General features: G+C 31.6%; 1 protein-coding gene across 1 annotated transcript in view; it reads left to right on the top strand.

The window, feature by feature from the left end:
• Positions 1 to 25,486: 25,486 nt before the first annotated feature.
• LOC124535013 overlaps positions 25,487 to 27,902 on the top strand; it is a 259,361-nt gene continuing 256,945 nt past the window's right edge. The window contains exon 1 of the mRNA XM_047111033.1: positions 25,487 to 25,791. Within this exon, the coding sequence (XP_046966989.1) occupies positions 25,701 to 25,791 (91 nt within the window). The 5' untranslated portion in view covers positions 25,487 to 25,700. The remainder of the gene's footprint in view (positions 25,792 to 27,902) is intronic.

Raw genomic sequence — 27,902 nt, 5'->3', positions numbered from 1 at the left:
TAATAAATTTCAATGAATATGCTTTCAAATTGAAATATTTGGGCGGTACCCAGCGGGGTTCAATTAAATTAATACGATACGTCCTTTGTTTTGATAAAGATCAGGTACTGTGTAACAAGAAATTAGATTTTATTAAATTAAAAGATAGCTAAGTTATATTTAATCTCAACATTTAAAACGTGAGAGTAAATATAACTTAACGTACTTGAAAAAAAAAATAAACAAATTAATGTTCACAATAATAGTTTGATGTTTTCAAATAAAACTAAATAATAAAGTTTAACACATATCCTCATTGCCTCCACTGGTGACAGGAGGGCTGGTTCGTTTTTTGCCCAGAGGATCGGAATTGCGATTCAACGGGGCTGCTAGCATTCTTGCCACCATTCCACGCGGTTAAGACTTATACAGTAACTAGTTTTTGTTCATATTTGTATATATTAATGCATTTAATAATAAAGAACATTTAAATATATGTATAGTATTTGCCAAACGTTATTAATATTAAGTATTCTGTATTTTACGTTAAATGGAGCGCTATATACACAATAGCGACGCAACAATAAGCTAATACAAATTCAAAGGCGAATGCAAATCGCCGAAAGTGTTATCAAAATTTTGGAATGAAAGTGGATGTAAGAAGTAGTAAGTACAATCTTGTTATTTTATAAATAAAGATATAATAGCTAAGTTATTTGTAACCTACATGAACTTCGTAAGAATAAGGTTTGTTAATCTTCATTCCTGCTTCGATTGGAATCGGCTTTAGTTACTTGTATTAAATTTGTTTAATGATAGGTACTTAAAACGGCCTAGACTCAATCGTTTCGTAGCAAGTTAAGATATCTGAAGAAATAACGATATAAGTTAACCATAAAAGTATGTAATTTTTTTTCTCAACGCATATAAATGAAAGGTTCTTTTTTATTTTCAATTCCTTGTTTACTTTTTCAGTAATTAAACTCACATTCGCAATCTCAGTAAGTCCTTTCATTTGATACCTATATTACAGGCATGAACTAAAAACTTACTCAGCCATTTTGGTTTAAAGAGACATAACTTTGCATTTGATACCTATATTACAGGCATGAACTAAAAACTTACTCCGCCATTTTGGTTTACAGAGACATCACTTTGTTTTTGACTTATTTTCAACAAGCCCTTTCATATCATACCGATATTGTAGGAATTAATTAAAAAAAATGTTTTCCGCCATCTTGGATGTTTCGCCATGCAGGATTTAGAATAACGTCACATACCATACATTGTCATCGAAACAGAACGTGAATACAAAATTTCAGGACAATCGGTTAAAGATATCTTCTAAATTGAGTTGCAAGAGTTCACCCGTACATACTTATATTGCAAGTTAAATAAAAGCTTGAAATATATTTAGCGCGTGAGCTGTACTCACAAAATCAATATGGCGTCGACATTGGACCTTTGCATTAATGGGATTCCTGCGCAACGAACCATGGAAGGGGTTTTAAACGATAACAAAGTCGGGATTTATTTTGTGTTATAAGAGTTTTGCCGATTTTATTGAGAAAATGTCGAATGGGGTTTTTTATGACAGGAGATGAGAAAATTCTTCATCTTTTTGTAAGTGGTCACCACTGAACATATACATTGACGCTGTGAGAAATTTCAACAATTCCTTGCATTGGAAATTTGCAAGTAGACTTGGAAACTAAGATTACTTCCCCTGTGCCTTTAGCTACACTGACTCACCCGTTCAACTGTAACACAAGGATACTAAGTATCGTTTCTTGATGATAGAATATATTATGAGTGTATGGTAATTATCCAGACGTACTTGCAAGTACCACCAAACAATTATATTTACTGCCAAGTTTCATCAAGTTCAAAACTTTAGTACCTATAATTGGCACTGAGGGTTTTGAAGATCTATTGGTTTGTACTTCTTGGCACGAAATTGTGTACAACTTAAATTCCAATTTGTTGGTTACGTCGGACAGTTCTTAAATAAAAAAAATAATGCAATTACAGGCATGTCTGGTAGAAGTCAGATATAGAAATTGATGGTTATTCAAAGTATTTATAATTCAATAAAAACACTAATAAAGTAGTATTTTTTTATTATAATAATACCATATAGCAGCGAAGTGTATGGAATCAAAAATCAAAATCAAAATAAACTTTATTCAAGTAGGCTTTTACAAGCACTTTTGAATCGTCATTTTACAATGAAGTGAAGCTACCACCGGTTCAGAAAGTAGATTCTACCGAGAAGAACCGGCAAGAAACTAAGTAGTTACTCTTTTTCAAAATTTAAAAAATACCATTATATAGTATTAGTTAACCATTAAGAAGAGAATAGGGAGTTACGGCGATCTCCTGTTTGCGTTCTCTACTTCCTTGTTTACTTGACTTCTCCACACAAAAGAGCATGTAATTTGGAATCACGGTAATAAAACTTTTTCATATCGCCTGAAATCCTTACTAACATATTGTCAACAGGATAGATGCTTATACTCGTTAACGCAAAATCTACTAAAATGAGGATCAGAAAGACTATAATTTATAAAGATAATGTTTGAATAATTATTAACCGACATTAAACGCAGACAAATCCGCGGACGAAAACTATATAGTAAATATAATATTAATGCAAATTTAGATACTGATGTCTCACGTTAGTATAAAATTACCATAGTAACTAGATAGGGATCGTACGGTGGAAATAGTACTGATGTTATGATGGTTTGTAATTATTAGTCGTGCGGTTTATATTTATAAAATACGTATTTAAATATACAATAAATTTTACTAATACTATCATTACGAAAATTTGGATGGATTGATTGTACGATCATGTCAGCACGGCAAAACGAATCTGAATGAAATTTGATATAGAGATATTATTGTTTGAGCAGAATATAGGCTTTCATTCTTAAAAATACCTAAAACTTAAGACAATAGCTCTTCTGAGACACGGGCTAATCCACGGGGAGAAGCTAGTATATTATTATATATTATTATTACATTCTTAAACGTACTCATAATCAAAATATAATTTATTCAAGAAGGCTTTTACAAGCAATTTTGAATCGTCAATTAACAAACTATATTAAGTCAAGCTACCACCGGTTCGGAATGTAGATTCTAGCGAGAACAATCGCCAAGAAACTCAGTACTCTTTTTCAACATTTCAAAATACAAAGTCACTATTCATAAAATACTATTAAATGTACTCAAGGTTTATTTAAATTCAAATACGAACGTTTGAAATAAATTGAATGAAATGCACGTGCATAAACAATATGTCGGCGACTTCCGATGTTTTCAATAAGGTGATTCCGTTGGTGCGGATCGTTTAGCATTGGCGCTGCGGAATAAATGTTTTCTGTTCCGACTATATCTCTAAATCTACTAGACGTTTAAAAATTGATAACATTGTGCTTTAAATATATCCAATATCGGTTCAGTGTGTTATTCTTCTTCGTTGAAAACGGTAAAATAATATTATAATAGTTTTTACTTCACATTTTAAAAATTATCCTTTTTATGGATGCCTTAGATGATGTTGTCCACACATGTTGTTGACGAAACTTTTTTATAGTTTGTATTTGTCTATGATAAGCGAAATAATGTGGTGTTGTTGGAAATATATGAACACAAAAATTGGTGAATATTTCAATAGGGAACATTTTATTACCAAATTTTAATTATCAGGTATATCGCGTAATTATTTCGCAGGAAACACTATTTGTAATTTTTAAATATCGAACGTATTCCAATGGAATTTAAATTCAATTCATATGAATAAAAAACTTTAGTCAGGGTAAAAAAGTATTGCAGGTATAATACTTAATAATAAATCTAAATATTTGTACTCAAAAAATAAGCAATATAAATACAAGCAAACACTATATCACGCTTTTCATTTTGCGCAGCGGCGATAAATTATCTTTACAATATTGGTATTTTTATATATGACGTTAAAAAAGTTTCTGCCTGCGGCGTCCAAACTCCGCCATTTTTCCCGTTGTCACAGTGCACTGGGATAATTAAATTTTTTCAACAGAATCTGTCGAATATTTTTGTTAAATGAAAATTGAAATGTTAAAACGGGAATTTTTTTAAAATGTTAAATCTACATTGTGTTCTAGATTAACGTAAATGTAATAAATGTTGCTGAATCGTCTGTTGTTTTCACAAGTTATTAGTGTAATAGGTAGGTGGTCGTACAAATGGGCTTATAGGTGGTAAATGGTTACCACCGAGTCAGAAATATTAACCATTCCTTACCGTGGCGTAGCTAGGTGAGGTAGGGCCCCGGTGCATAGAAAAAGAATCGGGCCCTCAACTCCTCTTTACCATCCCTCTTTAACTAATAATTATCCTTTAAAATTATAGATACCAAATAATCTTATGCGCAGGGTTGTGATTTTTTAGCTTCAGAAGCTTAAGGTTTAGTTTAGAGGGCCGCCACGATAGCTACGCCACTGATTCCTTATATCACAGCAATAAAATTACATACCTACACACAATGATATTCTAATAAACAGATATGTTTTACCCATACTAAACAACAGAAAAAAGTGTGCCGCGCCGGGGACCGCTTATTTTACATTTCGTTACAAGTAAAAAGGATAGCTTGATAAAAACAATAAGTAAAAGGGATATCTAGATGTTTTAATTTCGCAAAACGTAGTACTACATAATTATGATGTATTATAACGTATTACTGGCATAATTATGATGAAAACGACTAAAGGCAAACGTCCCAATTAGGACGTTTTCTAGTCTTCACTTTTTGCGCGTTAATGACATATCTGTTCACTACAACAACATTGCCTACACATAAACAAAAAAAAATTAACTATTCTTACCGAACTGAAGTGAAGTTAATTCTTTAAGAGAATAGAGTAATGGTCTAACTCACTTTGTAATAACAAAAGAAAATCAACAATAACATTAATTACTTTAAATTAATCCAAAATTGTAACTCCGAAGCACGAATACTTCGCACCAAAAAGTAAACCCAATACTGTGATAGAACTGACAGACCATCGCGCCCTTTTTTTTTAATGTAATGCGCTACAAGGTATCTATGCATAGGGCCATAGGACTATTTTTTTTACATAATAATTTATAAGACTATAATATAACAATAATAGTAGGTTTCAAATATTTAAAAGGAGTGTAGAAATGTATTTCTAAACCATTTGTTATACGACCAACTAGATTTAAGAAATAGACAATTTCTAGAGCAAGTGTGGCATTACGCTCGAAGTAGTCGTTATCTCGCTTCCACGAAGTAATGCTTTACATGGAAGCCATTTTAAATTGTGATTTATTAGTGTTTATTTAAAACCCCAAGGACAAAAGCTAATCTTTATTTATATAAACTTGAATAAACTTGATCGTGCAATTTATAATTTATTTTTGTGACATGTGACTGACATGTGACCAATGATATTCTAATAAACTAAAAATAAAATAAATTTACTAGAACATCATTGCGTGTGACTGAGTGATGCAAAAAAAGAAAATTAAATAAAAATTGACGTTGCATTTTTTTTTCAATTCAATTGAATAAAAATTTATTTTAGTGCGTTTGCTCTGTACGTTTTTAAATCCGAATTGTGATATAACTGAAGCGAGTTATGCTTAAGCCCGCCTAGTTTCCAAACAACAAAAAGAAATATTGTGTTGCATAACGCTGTATGTAAAATTTTACACGTGCATTGCTTAAAGAGAAATAAACAAAATATATTCACACAATTTTCTTCTCCAAACATTAAGGTTAGCGTAACTGATAATGACTGTTCCATTCATTCGGTATACCGATATATTTTTCTGATAAGCCTTTTCGAGCGAGTCACGTGCTTGTTAAATGCCTCATTACCTTTTATCGTCTCCCGCGAGAGCGAGTGCGAGACGTCATTAAACTTACCCTCAAAGATAATGGCAATGGAGTTATATAAATATATGTAAGTTTTCTCAAATAACACCTACAGATTTCAGCCAAAATATATTTTTTATCGGTTTGCAATGTGGATTCTACCAAGAGAGATTCTAACATGCAAGAAATACAGTAGTTGCTCCTTTTTGCAACAAAAAACTGACATAAAATTGTACACGAGACCCAAGAATAATTTATTAATGAAATGTTTTTTTTTTTTATCGTATGTAATTATACAGTTAACTGTTGAGATTATTTTCGAAACTATCCGCAGAACACCATACCGCAGCGTGAAATGTTAAAATGTGATATACGACTTTGACTTAATTAATTATGAAATCTATTGAATACACGGATCAAAATTGCGTACAACCATGAATTCTTACCGACAGGCACTTCATATATAAAATTTGACCGAACTACTGTACTCCTGTCAATTCTAATTATAAAGAATGCGTTATCGTTTTATTAAATATCTCAGCTACTTATTGTCGTAAATTTGAATGGTAAAAATAAAAAATAAAAATAAAAAATACCTTGATTTAATCCTCCAAAAAATTTTCGTTTCATTATTACAAACGTTTTTTTTTCCTTATTTCGACGTCAAACATTTATTTTTAGCTTGACATTTTAAATAGGTTATTGTGATTCTCTTGATTGTAATTTCATTAAAATATATACAATTGCTTTGAGTTTTTCGTATTACTGAATTCCACGTGCAGCTCAGAACCTTGTTCAGTTATTGTTTACGATGATATATTGATCTTATAGACCTTTTCACCTCTGATTTTTTAAGTTATCATTAGTCACTCAAATCAAATCAAATCAAAATAAACTTTATTCAAGTAGGCTTTTACCTTTGAATGGTCATTTTACAATTAAGTGAAGATACCACCGATTCGGAAAGTAGATTTAGCGAGAAGAACCGGCAAGAAACTCAGTAGTTACTCTTTTTTAACTAGTTATTGTTCCTTGGCTTTAATGGAAAAAATCATTGTGGGAAATTTTGGAAGACTGAGAGTTCTAGAACTAAAGAAGTGAAATTAAAAAGGATTTCAATCGATTCCAACCAGCCCCGGGCCGGCTTGGACTATGCCCTAACCCTTCTCATGCCGAGAGTCCTGTGTCCAGCAATTAGCGTATAAACAATATCGACATTATTATAGTTATTTATGTATTGTTTCACTTGCGCCATGGACATTTTATTATCTTTATGTTATTCGTTTTATTACAAAAAATAATGTATAAATTACTGGTTCATTTTTCTCATATAAAATATAACGAAGGAGATCTCATACTTACTCACATGTTCGATTCAAAACAAACTGGGTTTAATCAATAAATTAATATAAATATTTAAATTGAGTTCTATCCCCATTGAAATGTTATTCCAAAATAACGAATCACTCTATATTTGTGTCAAAAGTCTTAAATAATTTATATCAAATGTATGCTTTAGGAGTCGCTTGTATATTTATTTTTAAGAAGATACGGATATCTCTTTTTCATTATGGCTTTTATTTGTGCCGAGAGGGCACAGACTATTTCGTCAATGTCACACGCTATGGAGAAGATACGTTGGAGATTGACCCGTCCAGTTGAGATGGCAGATTTAATGTAATTTAAAGGGCACAATGGTAATAGAGTATATGTTAACCCATAAGCTAAAACAATACAATAATAAATAATTACATATAACATTATTATTAAAACAAATAAGAGCGATCACAAAAATATTTACAACTTAATGGACTAAACACACACATTAACAAACATTCTTCACAGGATACGGATTTGATCGTTAATAATGAAACTTGATATGGTTCTTCTGTTTTCGAAGTTGCCGTATCAAATATTTTTTGTTTTAAAGAGCCCTTGGTATTTAAGATAGAACTCTTGCTAACGAACATATTATGTAGCAGACTGTAATAGCAATTATATACATAAGTAGTGTAATACGTGCAAACAGATGAAAGATACATATTTTAAAATATTTTATACCAATTTAATATTATAAACGCTTTTTTTAAATATTTATGCCCAGTGCATCGGAATTGAGAATCAACGGGGAAATGCTGCTAGAATTCCTGCCACCATTCAACGCGGTCAAGATTTATACAGGAACTAGTATTTGTTCATGTATATACATATTTAAGCATTTAATGTTATTAATTTTTATGTTAATAAAATATTTTTGTCTATTTAATAAAGGTTTCACTTGTAGTAAATATATTTTTGCATCACAGTTTCTTATAACACGTTATATTCCAGACAAATATTAAAAGTATATAAAGTAATAAACATTTTAACAAAAAGAAAAACCGACTTCAAACAAAACACTATTTTAAAACAAATGAATATGCACTAAAAAGTAATAAAAAAAATTGCGTATACAAAATATTATTTAGAGTCCTCCTAAGTAAAATGAAATGAAAAATTTTAAAATACTTAAAAGTCGATTTACGATTATAATAATGTAGTTATAGTTATTGTTATATTTTGAGCCGGTGTCGTTTTCATAAGGATACCATCATCAGAACGGGATAAAAGGATAAAATGGGACCACAAGGAAAGCACTACCTTTCAAACAAAAAAAAATATATATATATCAAAATCGGTCTGGGTAGACCGAAAAGTTATGAGGAATAAACCTAAAAAAAAAAGAAATATACAAACAAATTGATAACCTTCTCCTTTTTGAAGTCGGTTGAAAATCTAGCTATTGTATGTTTTATATAGATGCGTATTCATTTGTGTGTATGTATGTGTAGTATATAATCCCGCTTATCAAAGGCTCCGCCTCATTGACTATACAGCGTGCTGTTCATGCGTAAAACTTTATTAAACCAATTCTACATTATCACATCGTTTCATAATATCGCTTTCCCCGCAGTCCGATTCTGCAAGAACTCGCTTCGTATCTCACTCGATTTGAATATTACAATTTGATGTGTGTTCTATAAATTTTATAATTATTGTAGTCAATATTGATATTTCGAGTGAGTTTCGAGTTTCTTTTAACTGAATACCTATACGGAATCGTATTATTTTTATTAAAATATCGATTTTAGTCACTTACCATAAACAACTTTTTGCCTTGGAAATCAAAAAGGCTGTTCCAAGTGAAGTATCAATAGCGCAATGGTTTACGGCCCGCCTAGCGATGTAAAAAGTCACAGAATCGAATCTGACCCCTTGGTCTATTGTCATCCCTACTTATAACACGTAATAAGCTTAAAAGGAGTGGTAAGTATGAATATTTGTAATTCATTAATTAAGTTTAGGCATAGCTACTATTATTTAAAATAAATAAATTTATTTATTTCAATACCTCTCAGTGGATAAAATAAGATGATTCTCACTCTCCCATATATCCATTATTATCTATACTCTGTCCATTCATTCATTCACTCACATACGTACTATAGTACGTATGTGAGATATGTGAGTGTATAGATAATAATGGATATATGGTATACCATACCCTAAAGGCAAGACTCCTTTTTTGGGCAGTCGTGTAATTATAAGTTTGGTATTCATTGTATTTTTATACAAATATATTAATTTTGTTTGTTATAACGTTAGTCACAATTATGTGAGAAATAGCTCTATCAATGTCCGCGGGTTTCGTTAATTTTTTATGAGATAAAAGTGTTGTTTGATGTTATACTTTCAAATATTTAAAATTACATAGCGCTGGTTTGAGCCAATCTTATCTTCGTTATGAAGCGACTTTGGGGCGGATTAAATTTTTTTACGCATTTAATTTTGGACGAAGGATTAAATTTTATAACAAATTGTCTTCGGTTGCCTCGGTTCAAAATTAATAACTCGACGTTATTATTTCCCACAAAGCCTGATAAATTTGATATTTATATGTAGCAAATAATATTCTAATTAAAATCACTAATTAGATCTGCAGTGTACACAGATCTATAATAACAAATTAATTAGTATCGGATTGCATATGAATATATATTATCTGTGTATTTATGCTTCTGTCAACTCGAATGACAGATGTCGCGGAAAGCGCGGGAAAATAATATATGGGAATATAAAAGGTCGCGATGAAGACGGTATGTCTGCTTAGTGATATTGAATATATATATTTAATCTAATTTGTAAAATGACTGATTCGAATACTATGGCAATGTGCATAGATTATTATTTTGAGCAAATATTTACAGAAAGTGTAGACAAAATTACATAATTAAAATAGTATAGCTTTTAATCTGCTGAATCAAAATTCAAGTAGCAGTAAGAAGTCTTTAAGGTTTTGATATTGGTTTTGGGGTTTTGGTTTTGCTTACTTCTGAATATAAATTTATATAGATGTGGGAGTGTAGTGAGTAAACGTTTTAAAAAGTAATATTTCTTTAATCGGAAATAATAATCAAAATCAATATCAACACGTTTTACATTCGTTTACGTTCTATCACAACTGTCTAGTATGAACAACTCATAAAAAATAAATCATATAGTAAGGAGGTGTACGTCCAAAAATTAAATAAAAATTAACTATACTATTTTAATATACCACATATACATCAACACATAGTGTATATAACTTAAATAATCTGCATAACAATCAATCATTTAAAATAAAACAAAAGAAAGTAAAAAAAATAATCTAATTAGAAAACGTGAAAAATCTGTATGAGCTAATGAACTTCAAATTGAGAGGTCATTTTTTAATGATATGAGTCCTTTCAATGCAAACTTTAAAGTGATACTTAGTATTCTAAATAAACTTTTTAGCAAGTACATTATACATAACGCTACCAAAATAAAGTACTTTGTGCTATTACTGTATTTAATTTGCTAAAACCTACCCTCAGGGGGCTCAAACTCACAAATGACAATGATACCGATGACATCCCTTAACCTATATAGCACGTGAATAAATATGTCCGTATAAAGGGTACAAAAGTTTATTGAATTAAAAAAAAAACATTCTAAGCGAAAATATATTCCATACAAATGTTTAGTTTGAAAACAATGACGCATATTAAACGTTTTCATCTGAAAATGTGACATTCCTTTATTGAATAAAATGATATGTGTTTGAACGATGTTGAACCTCGCATGATATGAAAGAAATAATAAAGAGAAATAGAGAAATAATATGTATTCCTCGTAGGGATTGTTTGCGAACGTAATTGTATGAAAGATCACATGTTTCGCGTTCTCCCCTGGATGCCCGAGAGCGAAATTATTTTACCATATTTATACAGTATAACTATTTCACAGTTTGCTTATTATGAAATGTGTAAATTAACTTTTGTCTTTTGGATATGTCATCACGAAAAAAAAACATTTTCGTAATAAACCGTAATTATCAACCATTTACAAGACATAAAGTAAAAGCTTGTAAATTTCTCACTGCTGGGCTAAAGCCCCCTGTGAGGAGAAGGTTCGGAACATTTTACACCACGCTGCTCTAATTCGGGTAGGTGGAACACACATGTGGCAAAATTTCCTTGAAATTAGACACGTGCAGATATCCTTACGATCTTGATGAATTGTAAACATAAATTAAGCATATAATATGGTGGCCAGTGGTGCTGGCCTGGTTTTGTACTTGAAATCATCGGTTAAGATGCACGCGTTCTAACTACATGGCCATCTTAGCTCCTTACAGGACATGAATTTTAATAATAGACTAAAGTGTCAAATCAAGTATTAAAAAATTGTTTAATTCGAGTTACGATTTATCACGAGATTGGTGATGAAAGAAATCATGAACAAAAATGCTCGTATCGGCAACAGTGTATCCATCAATTCGCTCTGGGACGGCGTGGTTGAATAAGCTCCTAAGGCCGCGTGGACGCCATTTTAATTGAAGATTATCTGTGTAATTTGTAATTTCAATCAGTTGCAGATCATCTAAATTTTGCGAACGAAATGTAGGTATGTTTTCTCGTAGATTAATTGTCGTAGTACTTATACATATATAACAAAGTTTTGATATTTATCTCATTATAATTTTGTCTGTGAAAGAGTCCACTGTTTCATACAAACACTTTTAAGCAATCACTTTCACCGAAATTGCCTTTTTCATTGAATAAGGATTTATTTTGTAATAAAATGGAGATTTCAAAAAATATCTTCGCTTCTGTTCGTTAGTAGATTGATTTCAAAGCTTTGACAATTGTAAATGCCGCTGAAATTGAATTTCAAAAGCATTTGATAAAATTAGTAATTAAACCAAACGGTTCAAGATTATATCACTTAGTTAATTATTAAAGTCCTAAGTTTTCATAATTGAATTAAAACATTATGAGAACTGGATCGTTGAAAAACTTCAACAACTGAATATAGGATTTTAATCTTAGGTTAAAATATTATACTAATTTTCGCTCCCGGCTTCACTTGGGTTTTAAGGATTGGTCAGGTATTAGGTATAAAAACGTAGCCTATGTATTATTGAGGATTCAAGCCTGTTGTTGGTTCAAATTTCATAAAATTAGTCTCAGTAGCTTACGGCGCCACGGTAGCATGCGCAAGCGATTCCGTGGCTTCCACCGAAAGACGGAGAGGGTACCGCTGGTTTTTTAGTGGGTAAACTCGGTGGACCTGGGCGCACTCGGCGTCTACGAAACCGGGGAGTCCCACACACCACATACACACACACACCTTCCATCACGTGGGGGAAGCAAACAAAAAAAAGGCTCATTAGCTTAACCTTAAAATACTGACACAAGTAGGCTAAAAGACAAAGTTATTTTAGCATTTGTTATATTAGTATTGGTACTTACATGTTTCTGTAGGTGTCTATAATCTGAGGATGTAAATTTAATAGGCTTGTAAAAAATCTCAAAATACCTATATATAAAACTGTCACAATGTGAACGTAGTGACAGCCTTTTATTATAATTATACCTGGAGAACTAGCGAACCTGTCGAGAAAGGGTGTTCCTTATAGGTTATAATTATAAAATAGTACTGATTATATGTGAAAAGAAAAATTATTTAAATAAAAGTAAAGGAAATACAATTTCTTTTGCTTTTTATATAACATTTTTATTAACCTTGTTATTATCAATTTATATAGGGGTGGAAAATTTAAACTGATAATAATCATTCTTTATGCAGCTTTATGAACGCACCCGTAAAAGTCAAACATGGCCGCTCGGCCCGCTCGTCGTTCATACTTCATGTCATCGAATTTTATGGATTTAATATCGAAGTATATTAATCTTGCTATTTATTATCGTGTATAACTTATTGAGGATATATTTATTTGTGGATACACAAACATCTTAATGGTTATTTAAAATTAGATCTCACTTTATTTATTGCTAATAAATGTTGAGATTTTTTTATAGCACCCAATGATATTCTAATAAACAGATATGTTATATCCATACTAAACAACAGAAAAAAGTGTGCCGCGCCGGGGACCGTTTATTTTAGTTTATTTTTACATTTCGTTAAAAGTAAAAAGGATAGCTTGATAAAAACAATAAGTAAAAGGGATAACTAGATGTTTTAATTACGTAAAACGTATTACTACGTAATTATGATGTATTATAACGTATTACTACGTAAATCAACTAAAGGAAAACGTCCCAATTAGGACGTTTTCTAGTCTTCACTTTTTGCGCGTTAATAACATATCTGTTTACTACAACATCATTGATAGCACCTAACCGATTGAAATACTTGATGGTGATGAAAACGATTTAATCAAATCAAATCAATTTTATTTAAGTACTATCATCGTACCAAAACAGCCTCCAGCGCATATTTGCTCTTTGCGTACAAAAAGAATGTAGTAACGAAGTATGCATAAACACAATACAATGAAATACATATGTTCAATTATTTTTATATGGCGGTAGGGCTTTGTGTAAGCCCTTCTGGGTAGGTACCATTCACTTATAAGATATTCTACCGACAAACAGCAATATTTAGTGTTGCTGTGTTCCGGTTGTAAGGTTTTATGGAGCAATTGTCTACAAGCAAAAATATTGGTAGTGCATTGGTGTGATGTAAGGGATGGTCATTAATTCTTACAGCGTCATTACAATGTCTATGGAAGGTGGCGACCACTTACCATCAGGTGATTCATTACCCTTCCGTCTACTTACAAATATACCTACATGAAAAAAAATATTTTGTAAATATGTAGATTATGTCATATTAAGTAAATTTAATGACATATTATTTCATTAAATAAGTAAAGAGAAGGTTCTTTGTCAAGTAAATTACTAAAGCTTCATGTATCCGTGAAATCCTTTGGCGAATGAATGAAAACAACTTAGAAAGACTTTGAGTTTATTTTTTTACGCTTTGTCAATATTTTTGTTTTCCCTCGCTCAAACCGAGCGGGATAATTCGTGTTATGAAGATATATCGGTTTGTATACAATCTCGAGTTACGTGATATAATAACGAACCCTTACAATATTTTCCTTAGCATTTCATATGTGTGAGATGAATTAAATATAGTGTTTTTTTAAAGTATTAGTAGTGCCCCATATTAATAATTTTTCTTTAACCTATTTTTTAAGCTTATCACTTATTTTATGAGTGGGGATGACAATAGCCTAATGGGTCAGGATCGAACCTGCGATTCTTTACATCGCTAGGCGATCGAATCACGTTACTGACGTACTAAAATTTAAATATAAGCATCTATTAGGAGAAAAAAATAACTCTTTTATCATCAGTGTAGTGTGTGTGTAGATTATTACATATTGAGGAATCTTTATCTTATACTTTTGCCAAAAATGAACAAAACAAAAATGCAGTGAAAATATAAACTTATATTAAACAAAAGAACTCTTACATATACACGCACACATACACAATTTTTGTGTAATTGATTTGTCCTAGGTTTATAATAGATGAGTCGAGATGGCCCAGTGGTTAGAACGCGTGCATCTTAACCGATGATTGCGGGTTGAAATCCAGGAAAGCACCGCTGATTCATGTGCATAATTTGTCTTTATAATTCATTTTGTGCTCAGCGGAGAAGGAAAACATCGTGAGGAAACCTGCGTGTGACAAATTTCATAGAAATTCCGCCACATGTGTATTCCACCAACCCGCATTGGAACAGCGTGGTGGAATATGTTCCAAACCCTCTTCTCAAATGGAGAGGAGGCTTTTAGCCCAGCAGTGGGAATTTACAGGCTGTTGTTGTTGTTGTTGTTGTTGTTATAATAGATTAAAACAGCTTTAATAACACAGATCAGTTAGGTACTATTCTAAAAATCACGATAATTTTTAAAGAAACTCGTTGAATACTTACGGAGACAGAAGCAAGATAGTAAAAGACTGCTGAGAAGCTCAGAAACTGTGTCATCTTAAAATACGAGGTTTCGTTAAAGTGATCCGGTAAGTAGATTAAGTGCTGCACGGATCAGGTGTCGGAGGAAACTAGATAGAATTTCCAACTTAACTCGATTGAAGTAAAGAGGATCGCGTTGCTTGAAAGAATTATATTGAATACTCAATGTAGGATGGATTTCTGATGTTGAATTTAAATGTAAGTAAAATATCACCTTTTATCTGAGTAACTGAAGCCTCTATTGCGTCGAAGCAACTGAAATATCAAAGGTCATGAATTCGTTTGATATATAAGTACTAAATTGTTGGTGATATTTTCCATATGTGTAAATTTTTTCGTTCATAATTCATAACTAGCTACTCTCCCGTAAGAAGAAGAAGAACAATTCTTGTTACTTTTATCGAATTCTCGAATTTTCTTATCTTTTTTTATTTATAAATATTGGACAACATCACATTTATTACTCTGATCCCAATGTAAGTAGCTAAAGCACTTGTGTTATGGAAAATCAGAAGTAACGAAGGTACCACAAACACCCAGACCCAAGACGACATAGAAAACTAATAAACCTTCTACATCGACTCGGCCGGGAATCGAACCCGGGACCTCAGAGTGGCGTACCCATGAAAACTGGTGTATACACCACTCGACTTAACTTAAACCTCATTAAAATTAATTACGTGATTTAAAGATGTAAGCGTACAAATGACGAAAATCGACTTTGTTTTATGCAGAGATAAAATCTGTATGAGTATTATGAAGTCTGAATTATGTAACTTTATTTTTGTATTACATTTGTAACTCTGAAATATCGCTCGAAACTTCAGGATAATAAGATACTCGGGTATGAATGTTTGTGTGTGTTTGTGTGACTTATGAGTATACTGTACTAGCATATTCGCTGTACAAGACGTAACATAACAAGCGTTTCAATGTGTCTAGAGTACTTTGAAGTCAAATGTATACGACAATAGGACTTTTCATCAGATAAAGAAATATATTTAAATTCAAATAAAATTGTGATTGAAATTTAAATGAAGTTAAAATCTCGTTCTAAATCCAATTGAAATGTAATCATTGAAATATTATATCAAATCAGACATTTAAAAATATATATATATATTTTCGTTTAAAATTTGCATTTCGAACTATTTTCCATTGGTTCAATATCTGATGAAGTTATACTTAACGTTCGTTCATTTAAAACCTTATTAAAATATTGATAACGATACCAAAAGAGATAGAAAGACTGCCTCTATGAAACGTTAACCTCAGATATTCATAGCTTTACAAGCTATTAGTTTTTCATCCAATTTATAAATCAAACTTCTATTTTCCAATTGCGTTTTTAAGTATCGTCATGTTCAATTTAAATTCAATTCGAGCGCAATTAATTAAATGAATATGTGAATAAATTGGATTGTAAACACTCTAAATCTTTACATTGCTTCTGTATCAAAATGTATTTAGAGGTGTTTCTGAAATATTAATACTGTAGAAGTGACATAAAATAAATAAAATTTTAACAAAAAGAAAAACCGACTTCAAACAAAACAGTATTTTAAAACAAATTAAAATTCACTAAAAAGTAATAAAAATAAAGCTCCGCTTTCATCTGCATATTGATCACATAATAAATAAAAGCTTTAAAACACTAGGATTCATATTACGTAATGGTAGGGACTTTAAAAAAGTGTCCAGTAAAATTAATCTTTATAACACTTTAGTACGCAGTACGCTAGAATATTGTAGCAATGTTTGGAATCCACATTATGAAGTATACATAAAAAAAATAGAACGGGTTCAAAAGAGATTTTTGTGGCACCTGTCTTACAGCTGTAACATAACTAAAACACACCCTCATTACATTGACCGATTAAAATACTTTAACCTTGATTCTCTACAAAACAGAAGAGAAATACTTGACCATACATTTCTGTTCAAAATGGTAAATAAAGATATAGACAGCCCGCAATTACTTTCAAAACTATACTTTAATGCACCAGTAAAACTCCCAAGAAGGCTCGTGTATACTCCATTCAATACAAAAAAATGCAAAAGTAATCTCGCTCATTATTCACCTTTGAATAGAATGACATTAAAGTTTAACTCTCTTTTTAAAAATACTAATATTGATATATTCTCGGGAAGGCCTCTTGAATTCAAAAAAACAATTAAAAAATGTATAATTAATTAATTAAGCTTAGATTTTAGTTTATAGTTGTTGGTTCTCTATGCACTTTATTTAAACTAAAATGTATTTAAACCAAAATGTTAACTTGTGATTACATGCACTCTGTTACTATTTCAGCATGAAGTGGTTGCCTGTAACTGAGGTAGCACATAGCATCTTAATTGTATTAATTTAAATGGCTGTATTTGTGTATACTTTGTTGGCGATCCAATAAATAAATAAATAAAATAAATAAAAAATAATTGCATATTTAACATATTTTTGAGAGTCCTCCTAGGTAAAATTAAATGAAAAATATTAGACTACTTAAAAGTCGATTTACGATTATATAACGTAGTTATAGTTATTGTTATATTTGGAGCCGGTGTCAGCCACAGGCACACGCTTCAACAATCAAAAGAAAGAAGCGATACGCGCCTCTTGATTGACCCAGTATAATATCGTATAAAAGGTAATTTGTAAGAAACATTTCTTAAAGTATTCTCGTATTGTTTTTTGATAGGTATAGTATAGGGTTGACTGACACCGACTCCAAATATAGCAATAATTATATCTACATTATATAATCGTAAATCGACTTTTAAGTAGTCTAATATTTTTCATTTAATTTTACCTAGGAGGACTCTCAAAAATATGTTAAATATGCAATTATTTTTATTACTTTTTAGTGCATTTTAATTTGTTTTAAAATACTGTTTTGTTTGAAGTCGGTTTTTCTTTTTGTTAAAATTTTATTTATTTTTTGATTTTAAGTGAAGCTGATGTAGACTAATATTATTTTATTAATATGGATAGATTAAGCGTGCCGTTTATATGAATCAGAAACTACTTCAGGGACAATTTCAAAAGAAACTTTCGAATAAAGCAAAAATAGACTTGTGCGAAAATGCGGCTTTAATACGTCATGCGGCATAAACTACAAGGTACCACCCTCGAATGAGCTGTAATCGACCTTAGTAAAAAAACTTTGCAAAAGAGCTATTCGTATGCTATGTCGTACATCATATGACATCACATCATATACACAAAATTTGATTAAAGACAGAAAGAAATTCTGCCCCAAATCGCACCCTAACTGTAAGCCGTTTAGGAGTTCCGTCAATACATAGTATAAAAATAAGTCGCTTTCTCTGTCCCTATATCTTTAAAACTACGCAACGGATTTTGATGCGGTTTTTTTTAATAGATAGTGTAATTCAAGGGGAAGGTTTGTGTATATAATAAATGAACAATATAGTAAAGAAACACTGACAATTTTAGAAGTTTGCAATGTGATGTCGTAAATAAACAAATTCTTTAGTATATTTAGTATCAGTATTGCACCCGTGAGAAGTCAGGGCGGGTCGCTAGTTGATTATGATATTCGATTATAACAATTACATGAACATATCCACGTTCCGGAAGGTGATTCTAATATCCAAGTAACCCATAAATAAAAGATTCGACCGAGTATTGCTAACGTGCTCCTCAGAATTGTTCCGTTCCCTCCCGTTCCCTTAATTTGTCATGGATCCTGTGCTCAGAACCTTACCAAACTTTCACCAAACTACCCTTAAAGTATATCCTTTATAATAAAAAAGAATCATCAAAATTGGTTAACGTGATTTTGAGTTATTCACCTATTTGTCGCGCATATACATAATACAAATTTAAGACTTATGTCGTTTTCATACGGATACCATCATCGGAAAAAAATAAAAAAAAAATGGGACCCCACGGGAAGCACTACCTTTCAAACAAAAAAAAATATATCAAAATCGGTCCACCCAGTAAAAAGTTATGAAGTAACAAACATAAAAAAAAAAAAAAAAAAATACAGACGAATTGATAACCTCCTCCTTTTTGAAGTCGTTTGAAAAGGATTAATTTTATATCAATAATAGAAAAGTAACAGCCTATATATGTTTCTCCAATGTTGAAGGCCACCTTTTGAGGATAAGGTATAGAGTAGACTACTGCTCCAATTCTTGTTGGTTGGTTTTTTATCCTACAGATGTAGGTTTTTATTGAGTTTTTCTTCACCGATAAGTATGATATGTATTAACATCTGAAAATTCAGTGACGCTTGCTGCGTTTGAAACTGCTATCAATTATGATTCTACAAACCACAAGGATTTCTGGGTTCTGATACAAATAGTGATTATAATAAAATTAGTGATTATATTAAAAAAAGTGGTGCTATAAGCTTCATTCAAAATTCACAACCAAAATCAACTTTATTCAAGTAGGCTTTTACAAGCACCTTTGAATCGTCATTTAACAATTAAATGAAGCTACCACCGGTTCGGAAAGTAGATTCTACCGAGTAGAACCGGCAAGAAACTAAGTAGTTCAAAGTATAACACCTTGCCTTTTTGCCTCCACTCGTTTTTTGCTCCGAGAATTTGAATTGCGATTCAACGGGGAAATGCTGCTCGCATCACTCTTAACAGCATGCCACGCGGTCAAGATTTTTTAAAGTGACTATTTTTAATTCGTATTTGTATCTATATTATTTTTTAGAATTTAATGTTATATATTCTTATACAATACCAAAGTAATTAGGTCTGATATTGATTATAAATTTCGCATGGGTTTCAGCTGGTATATAAATAAAATATTCTTAATTCAGACTATTTTAAGCACTCATTAACTGTTATGGTTTTCAAACGAATATAAAGCGATTACTGATTCAGAATCTGTATTCTATTTAAACTCAGAATATATTCTTATGTACTAATTAATTAAAATATAACATATATAACATTTAATATTAATTATACATAACAACTAGTTCAAATCGCTTCATAAATAAGCCATTATTACGCGTAAAAAAGGATAAAAATGGTTATTGTGTGTTATCCCTAAGGTATAGACATATACCATTTTTTTAAATCGTACAGTACTGTAGTACATTATTTTGATATATCTCGTTCTGCCAGGAATAGCAATGTAAGCGCAAAAAAGAGGTGTTTATTTGGGTGTTTTTTACGATATCACATTAGAAATATCCATAATAAATTTATTAGTATTTATCTACTGTAATATATTATACATACGTTTCAAGTTTCTTTCACTTATGTCTATTAAAAAAGTAATAATGGAAATAGAGTTAATAAGATATATATAGTACACAAATAAATGTATATCAAGGACGGAATTGAAAAGCAATTCGATATTACGGAAGTCCCCGGGGATGCTTATATAACTAATACCGCAGCCAATAGAGAATTATGTATAAACACAATAAATATCTTATTGCACGAGACCTTGTCTGGATATAAACTGAGAAAGGTCATGAAGCAAATAAACCTTAATTGAATACTAGTACAAAAAATACGAAAGTTAATTTTTCCGTGGTGGTAGAGTTTTGTGCAAACCCGCCTGGGTAGGTACCACCCACTCATTAGATACACTACAGCTAAACAACAGTACGCAGCATTGTTGTGCTCCGGTTTGAAGGGTGAGTGAGCCAGTGTAATTACAGGCACAAGGGACATAGGAACTCGGTTCCCAAGGTTGGTGGCGCACATGGAAAATGGGCTATGGTCTCACATTGAAGAGCTGTAGCTGTACGAAAACATCCTGAGGAAACCTACATGTGTCTTATTTCATAGAAATTGTGCCACATTTCTATTTCACCAAACCGCATTGGAATATGTTCTAAACCTTCTCCTCAAACGGACAGGAGGCCTTAGCCCAACTGTGGAAAATTTACAGACTGTTGTTGTTGTTATTGTAGCTGTATGAGCCCTTAATGTGCAGGAAAATAAAGAGGATTCTTGATTGCAATTTACTAAATTGTTACGATTTAACAAAGAATTTATTTCAGAGAGCAGACAAAAGGCACTGGCCAGCTAGAGAGTGGCAGTATGGCTGTATATGTTTAAAAAAAAACAAATATATTACGAGCGAACAGACGTCGTCAGCTTACAATGAAATTAAATCCAAACAATACCTGTCATATGTTGTAAAAATATGTTGAATGAACGCGTAGTTTCGACGAAGATCACTAGTTTTGTTCATTATTGTTCGTTGCGACGTTATACTTCAAAATCAAAATAAACTTTATTCAAGTAGGCTTTTATGAGCACTTTTGAATTGTCATTTTATTAAGTGAAACTACTACGTAACTGGTCAACCGATTACTATGAAATTTTGCTTTTGTTGAGCGTACAGAAAAGACTATCGGTAAGTATCTTAACACTTGCTTCATCCCTTTAAGTGAAACCGCGGGCGAAAACGAGTACTTTGTAAATAACTATTGATATATATTTTAAAAGCAAAACCTAAATATGTAACTATAAATATGTATTTATTATTCTTTAATTTGTTATATTCGTAGCTTTTTTTACACACTCGTGATGAGAATAAATATGTTTGTATATTTTTGCATGCATACCATTTATATATTACAAGCTACCCGACCCGGCTTTACACGGTTACTGTGATGTTATTTATACAACTTTTACATTCAAGAACCAAAATAGAAAAAAATGTTATTTCCGCCTGGCGTAGTTGAAATTTTTCTGTTTTTCTTTACTATAACATAAATGTGTTGTTTATTTAAACTTTTCTATTGAATAACTTTGTGTATTAATTAAAACCGCATTAAAATCCGTTGCGTAGTTAAAAAGGTCTAAGCGGCAAATATGTTGTGAAGCGACTTTGTTCTATACTACCTATATGTATGTATGTCATTAATATTTAATTTAGCATACTAACTAGCAAGCTATCGGGTACATTTTGAGTTTGGTTGGTAGACATTGAGTCATGCGCTTCCAATATCTCCTGAGCACGTTGCTGGTATTTCCGAGAATCTCTGATGTGGCTGAAGCCATTAGAAGTACCGTTTAAGAGGAAACTCGAAACGCACCGCAAACACGAACGTGAAATGGCAGCTTGTTATATGCAACATTCACTCTAATAATGCTGTTGGTTGACAGACGAGCATATGAGCCACCTATGGCCCATTGACAATGGCACTGTTGACATTAACGATTCCTTTCATCGCCAATGCGCCACTAACCTTTGGAACTAAAATGTTATGTCCTGGTGGTAGCTCCAATTAATTTTTTTTATGGAATAGGTTGGCGGGCGAGCATATGAGCAACCTGACGGTAAGTGGTCACCATCACCCATAGACAATGACGCAGTAAGAAATATTAACTATTCCTTACATCGTAAATGCGCCACCAACCTTTGGAACTAAAATGTTATGTCCCATATGCCTGGAGTTACACTGGCTCACTCACCCTTCAAACTGGAACACAATAATACAATTGTTGTTTGGCTGTAGAACTTCTTAGTGGATGGTACCTACCTAGACGGGCTTGCACAAACCTCTGCCACCAAGTAAAATTAATTTATAGGATGTATGTACCAAAATGGCATAAGGTAAGTCGATTGTCAATTTTTCATTTTTAAATAATAACACTGTAGTTTCGAGCAAGTAATGGGTTTAGTAAAGCTAGTTTTGATGTAACCTTTAGTAAACAAACGTTCCCTGAAAGGTCTTCGAACGTTCTCTGTGATCTCGTAAAAGCGTTCATAATTGTAATCTCATCAAAGAATTACGAACCTCGAATGTTTGGGTAAAAACCGTATAAGTCAGTTTTGTTTTTTTCTTTGTGTTCAAAAAAGAAAATATCATTTTATCAATACAAGTAAATTATATCTTTTATTATATTTCGAAGAGTAATGAGATGTTTCCGATGTTAGAGCATACGAATCTTATTTGAAGATTGCGGGTATGGACTATGTAAGCACACACATACCATGCAGCGTATTCAGAAACTTAATTTGTGTTTATAACTTATTTCTTGCATATTGTGTTAAGTTTATTTATGGTGACTTAATAAATTACGTAAGGATTTTTGAAAAATAACTTCTATTTCATTATTAATTTATAATATTTTAAGGTTATCATTATGATTATATAGTATAAAACAAAGTCGCTTACCACTGTTTGTCTTTATGTATGCTAAGATCTTTGAAATTACGTAACTGATTTTGATGCCGTTTTTTTAAGCCGCGGCGGGTCGTTCATAAGAAAATAAAAGATTATATGAAGCATAATTAATATTTATTTCACCAATATAACAGTAGCAGTAATCGTAATATTGTATTAATTTATATTTATATTAATAATAATTAACTTAATACTAACTTTAATCTTGGCAATTGTAAAAAAAACAATTCATATATTTTAAATAATTTTATATGCAATAACAATTATACTTTATCATAAAATAATATCATAACTTACATGTCCACCTTGCTGGTCCAGGAAAAAGTCTTCTATAAGAAGCTTCCATCACTTCCGTGATTTGGAATCACGTGATTCACAATAATTAACAGAAAATTCAAAGTACCGTCTTATTGAATATCAAAGTTATCAATACAATTTACAAATAATTAATTGTGATTATTATTATTACACAATTGATTAAACATACAACATTTTATTGGTAGTAGAGCTTTCTACCGCTAAACAACAGTACGCAGTATTGTTGTGTTCCGGCTTGAAGGGTGAGTGAGCCAGTATAACTACAGGCACAAACGACATAACATCTTAGTTCCCAAGGTTGGTGGTGCAGATGATGTAAGGAATAGTCAATATTTCTTACAGCGTCATTGCCTATGGGTGATGGTGACCACTTACCATCAGGTGGCCCATATGCTCGTCCGCAAAAAAAACAACAAATAATATAAGCATTTGTGATCATCTAATTATTTCATATATTTTTTAACATAATCTGTCGAATATATCAAATGAAAGTGTGCCACATGCATCAAAACCAAATTCAATCAATATATTTTTACTAAGTGGACTCATAAAAGCACTTTTGAATCGTTATGTTAGCGTCGAATGGAATCAGAATCATCTTTACAGATGTCACCGGTTAGAAATGTGGATTCTTCTCTTCAACAGGAGAGGAGGCCGTAAGCGATTTACAGACTATATTTTTTTACCTCGACTTTTTCCATAAAACCTTTTTATCCGTATTTAAAATAGTATTCAATACTATACGAACCTCCATGATTTTATTTTCGTTGTGTTTGTTTAAAATTACAGTGTTTGTATCGGAAACCTTTTATATTCTGATTTTTCTGATATATATGATCCATAAATAAATATATTTGGTGAAAATTCGTATAAAGCATGCTGGACCGTAGTTAGGACATAGACTTTTTATAACTAAAAGCTGACGACCTGCTCTTAACAGCGAGTTAGCAACTAGTTTAACATACACTTGTGTATAAGTGACTATTGGAATAAAGAATATTATATTTTCCTGGAAAACTGAACACTAAATATAGTATTGTTAAATGACCAGTACAAAGTGCAAGTAAGTAAGTAACAGCCTGTACATTTCCCACTGCTGAGATAAGGCCTCCTCTTCCATTAAGGAGAAGGTTTGGAACATATTCCACCACGCTGTTCCAATGCGGGTTGGTGGAATACACATGTGACAGACGTTCTATGAAATTTGTCACATGCAGGTTTCCTCACGATGTTTCCTTCACCGCTGAGCACGAGATGAATTATAAAGAAAAATTAAGCACATGAATCAGCGGTGCTTGCCTGGATTTGAACCCGCAATCATCGGTTAAGATGCACGCGTTCTAACCACTGGGCCATCTCGACTCTCGTACAAAGTGGGTAGGTATAAAACAAAGTCGCTTACCGCTGTCAGTCCCTATGTATGTTTAGATCTTCAGAATTACGCAAAGGATTTTAAAGCGCTTTTTTTTTAATAGATAGAATATTCAAGATTAATTATAGTAAAGAAACAGTGATAATTTTAGAAGTTTCTAATTTGAAGTCGCGAAAAAACAAAATTCTGTAGTTTATTTAGTATCAGTATTGCACCTGTATGAAGCCGGGTCGGGTCGCTAGTTCATAATAATTCGAATAAGAGTTAAATAACAAAAGAGCGATTCATCATACCATTAGTTGTGAACATTAAACTTTTTCTTTTGTAACAATTCTTAGTTGCCTAACATCACCTGTTTTAAGTAAAATACGTAATGCGCATGTCCTGTCCGTACAACTTTCTGTCAGTTAAGCGTGAGCCTCCACTGAAACGAGTCAGAACCGGCTGAAAGGCTTACGGAGTAATGTTTCGTAAACATAATCTGTAATCGAAATCGTCCGGCGAAACTTTAATGACATAATTGTAAATAACTCTCACAAAATCCTTCAAGTGTTGTGTGACTTTTAGATATTTTTCGGTGTTTCAGTGTGTGTTTGTTTGAATTTTGATTACATTAATTACATTTATCATTTTTAAAATGTGGTGGATTCTGCGTCGGGCTCGGATCACAGGCGCGTCGCTGTTCAGCCAAGCGTCCGGCACCACCAACAATAACACCAATAAAACAGGTAAGTGGCCAGTCTTAGTTTTAAGCTTAAAAAAAGTTAACAAAAGAGTTTTTATATATTTTGTTTATTTAACTTACTTCGATGGCAAACATTTATCGTCTAATATTCGTCAACATATATTGCTTTTAATTTAAAAACAAACTTTCAAACTTAGTTTAAAAGTTATTTGAAACTATATTGACATTAAAAATAATATGCGACTCTAAGGCCAAAAAGGGTAAACAAGGAACAGAAAAAAAGTATTTAAAAACATTTATATATATTTGTATAGAATTGAGTTACTTTCAATTTTTATACATACTAGAAATTTTTAGGAAACTATCAGAATATTTATTTAAATTAAGTGCATGATATAATCTAAAAAATATAGCCACGATACAAAACATTACAAACAAATTTAATGTTTCCCATACAACTAAATATTATATAATTTATTTTTTTAGTGATACTTATTTGTGGCCGATGAAAGTAAATAAATAATATCATATTAATATGGCTCGAAAACAGGATCATTTCTAAAATTAGATGAATTAATTATTTTAAATGGATTTAGTTTTCATAGACATAATATGACAAGGTAATAGGCAGTTAACAGGGCTGGAAATAATTATATCGTGATTAATAAACATAAATGTCAATTTAGCGTTTCGTATTGCGGAAAAATGTTAAATAAGTGCTATATTAAATATCTGCTGATAAAATTGGTTTTATTTATATAAATAATTATTTATATAATAACCTATATAGGTTACTAATTATTTATGAAAGATAATATTTCGTTGTTCACAATTATCTCTGGATTTCCGAGTACTATTAATCCATAATGTTTTCTTGAAACGTTCGCGAAACCTATAACCTCTAAAGCTATTATAAAGTATATATCAGCTGGTACTAGTTGTTCCAGCTGATATTAAAATCATTATACAATAGGCAACATATACAATATTCGTCGACATCAGTGTGTACCACAGATTTGTAAGCTACATACCGCATTTATTAGATAGTATGACAACTGATCATTTCTTTCATACCTACGATGACGTCATTGTAAAATTAATTACAGCTATTCCAGTAACAATTTTACTTACCGCTGTTAGAAAATACCCTCATTATTGCCCTTTACGGGTTTTTACATCGACACAATTAGACGAACACAAAACAAAGTATTAGCTTATTAAATTTGTGAAGCACAAAGTTCGGAAACGCTTGCGGTGTCTAGTCTATTCTGAAACTGTGTTACGTATGCTGCTTGCTCATTATCAGGTGGTTTGCCAGTGGCGTATGCGGCATGTACACTCTCGCCGACGGAGTATGCAAATTATAAATGAATAACACGCGGTCTAATGGCTGCACGAGTTATCAATTATCCATTGTTGACCAAGATAAAGTCTTCATCAATACTAATCCTTGAAAAACTTTATGAAGTCAACGGAATCATCGTTACTGACACAAAAAAATAATTCACTTATGTTGTATGTGTTTCGTTTTGTTATCTAAAAGAATTTAAATTGCAATGTGGAATTCATGTTTGAATATTTTTTTGGAAGGACAATAAAGTAACTAAATTTTGTGAACTTGAGAAGATTGGCTCGGAAAATCAAATTTGTTTTAATTTCTTTTATTTTAATTTAAGTAGGTCTGAAAATCATAGCGGCACTGTTTTCTTATAGTATATTATCGGTACATTATCGATATATATTATACCACTTAAAGGAATACGTATGATTACGTTATGTTAAATAATTTCTATCATGAAATAAATTGGTACTGAGAAGAAGTTTCTCAGTAGTTATTTTATATTTTAATTATTATCTTTATACAATAAATGTGCCAACAAGTTTGAAGAAATTAAAATCCATTCAATTAACAACACGAAAGCGTCAAATAGCATTTAATTTATACGACGGAAATTCGCAAAGTTTCTCACGGATTCCAGAAAGTTGGTCTTTTCGGAATGACGGTTTTTTTGAAGTTTCGATGAAACTGTTTCTCGCATAGATAAACGAATACAATACCAATACTTTTAAATGGATTCTACCCGCCGTTCGTGTGTGTTTGCCTAAAGTTTTGGGATAACATCATGATTAAGTTGCGGAACCATTTACGCCCTT

The sequence above is a fragment of the Vanessa cardui genome, chromosome 14 (genome assembly GCF_905220365.1).
Source record: "Vanessa cardui chromosome 14, ilVanCard2.1, whole genome shotgun sequence".
Taxonomy (NCBI): Eukaryota; Metazoa; Arthropoda; class Insecta; order Lepidoptera; family Nymphalidae; genus Vanessa; species Vanessa cardui.
This window is presented reverse-complemented; position numbering and strand designations above follow the sequence as displayed.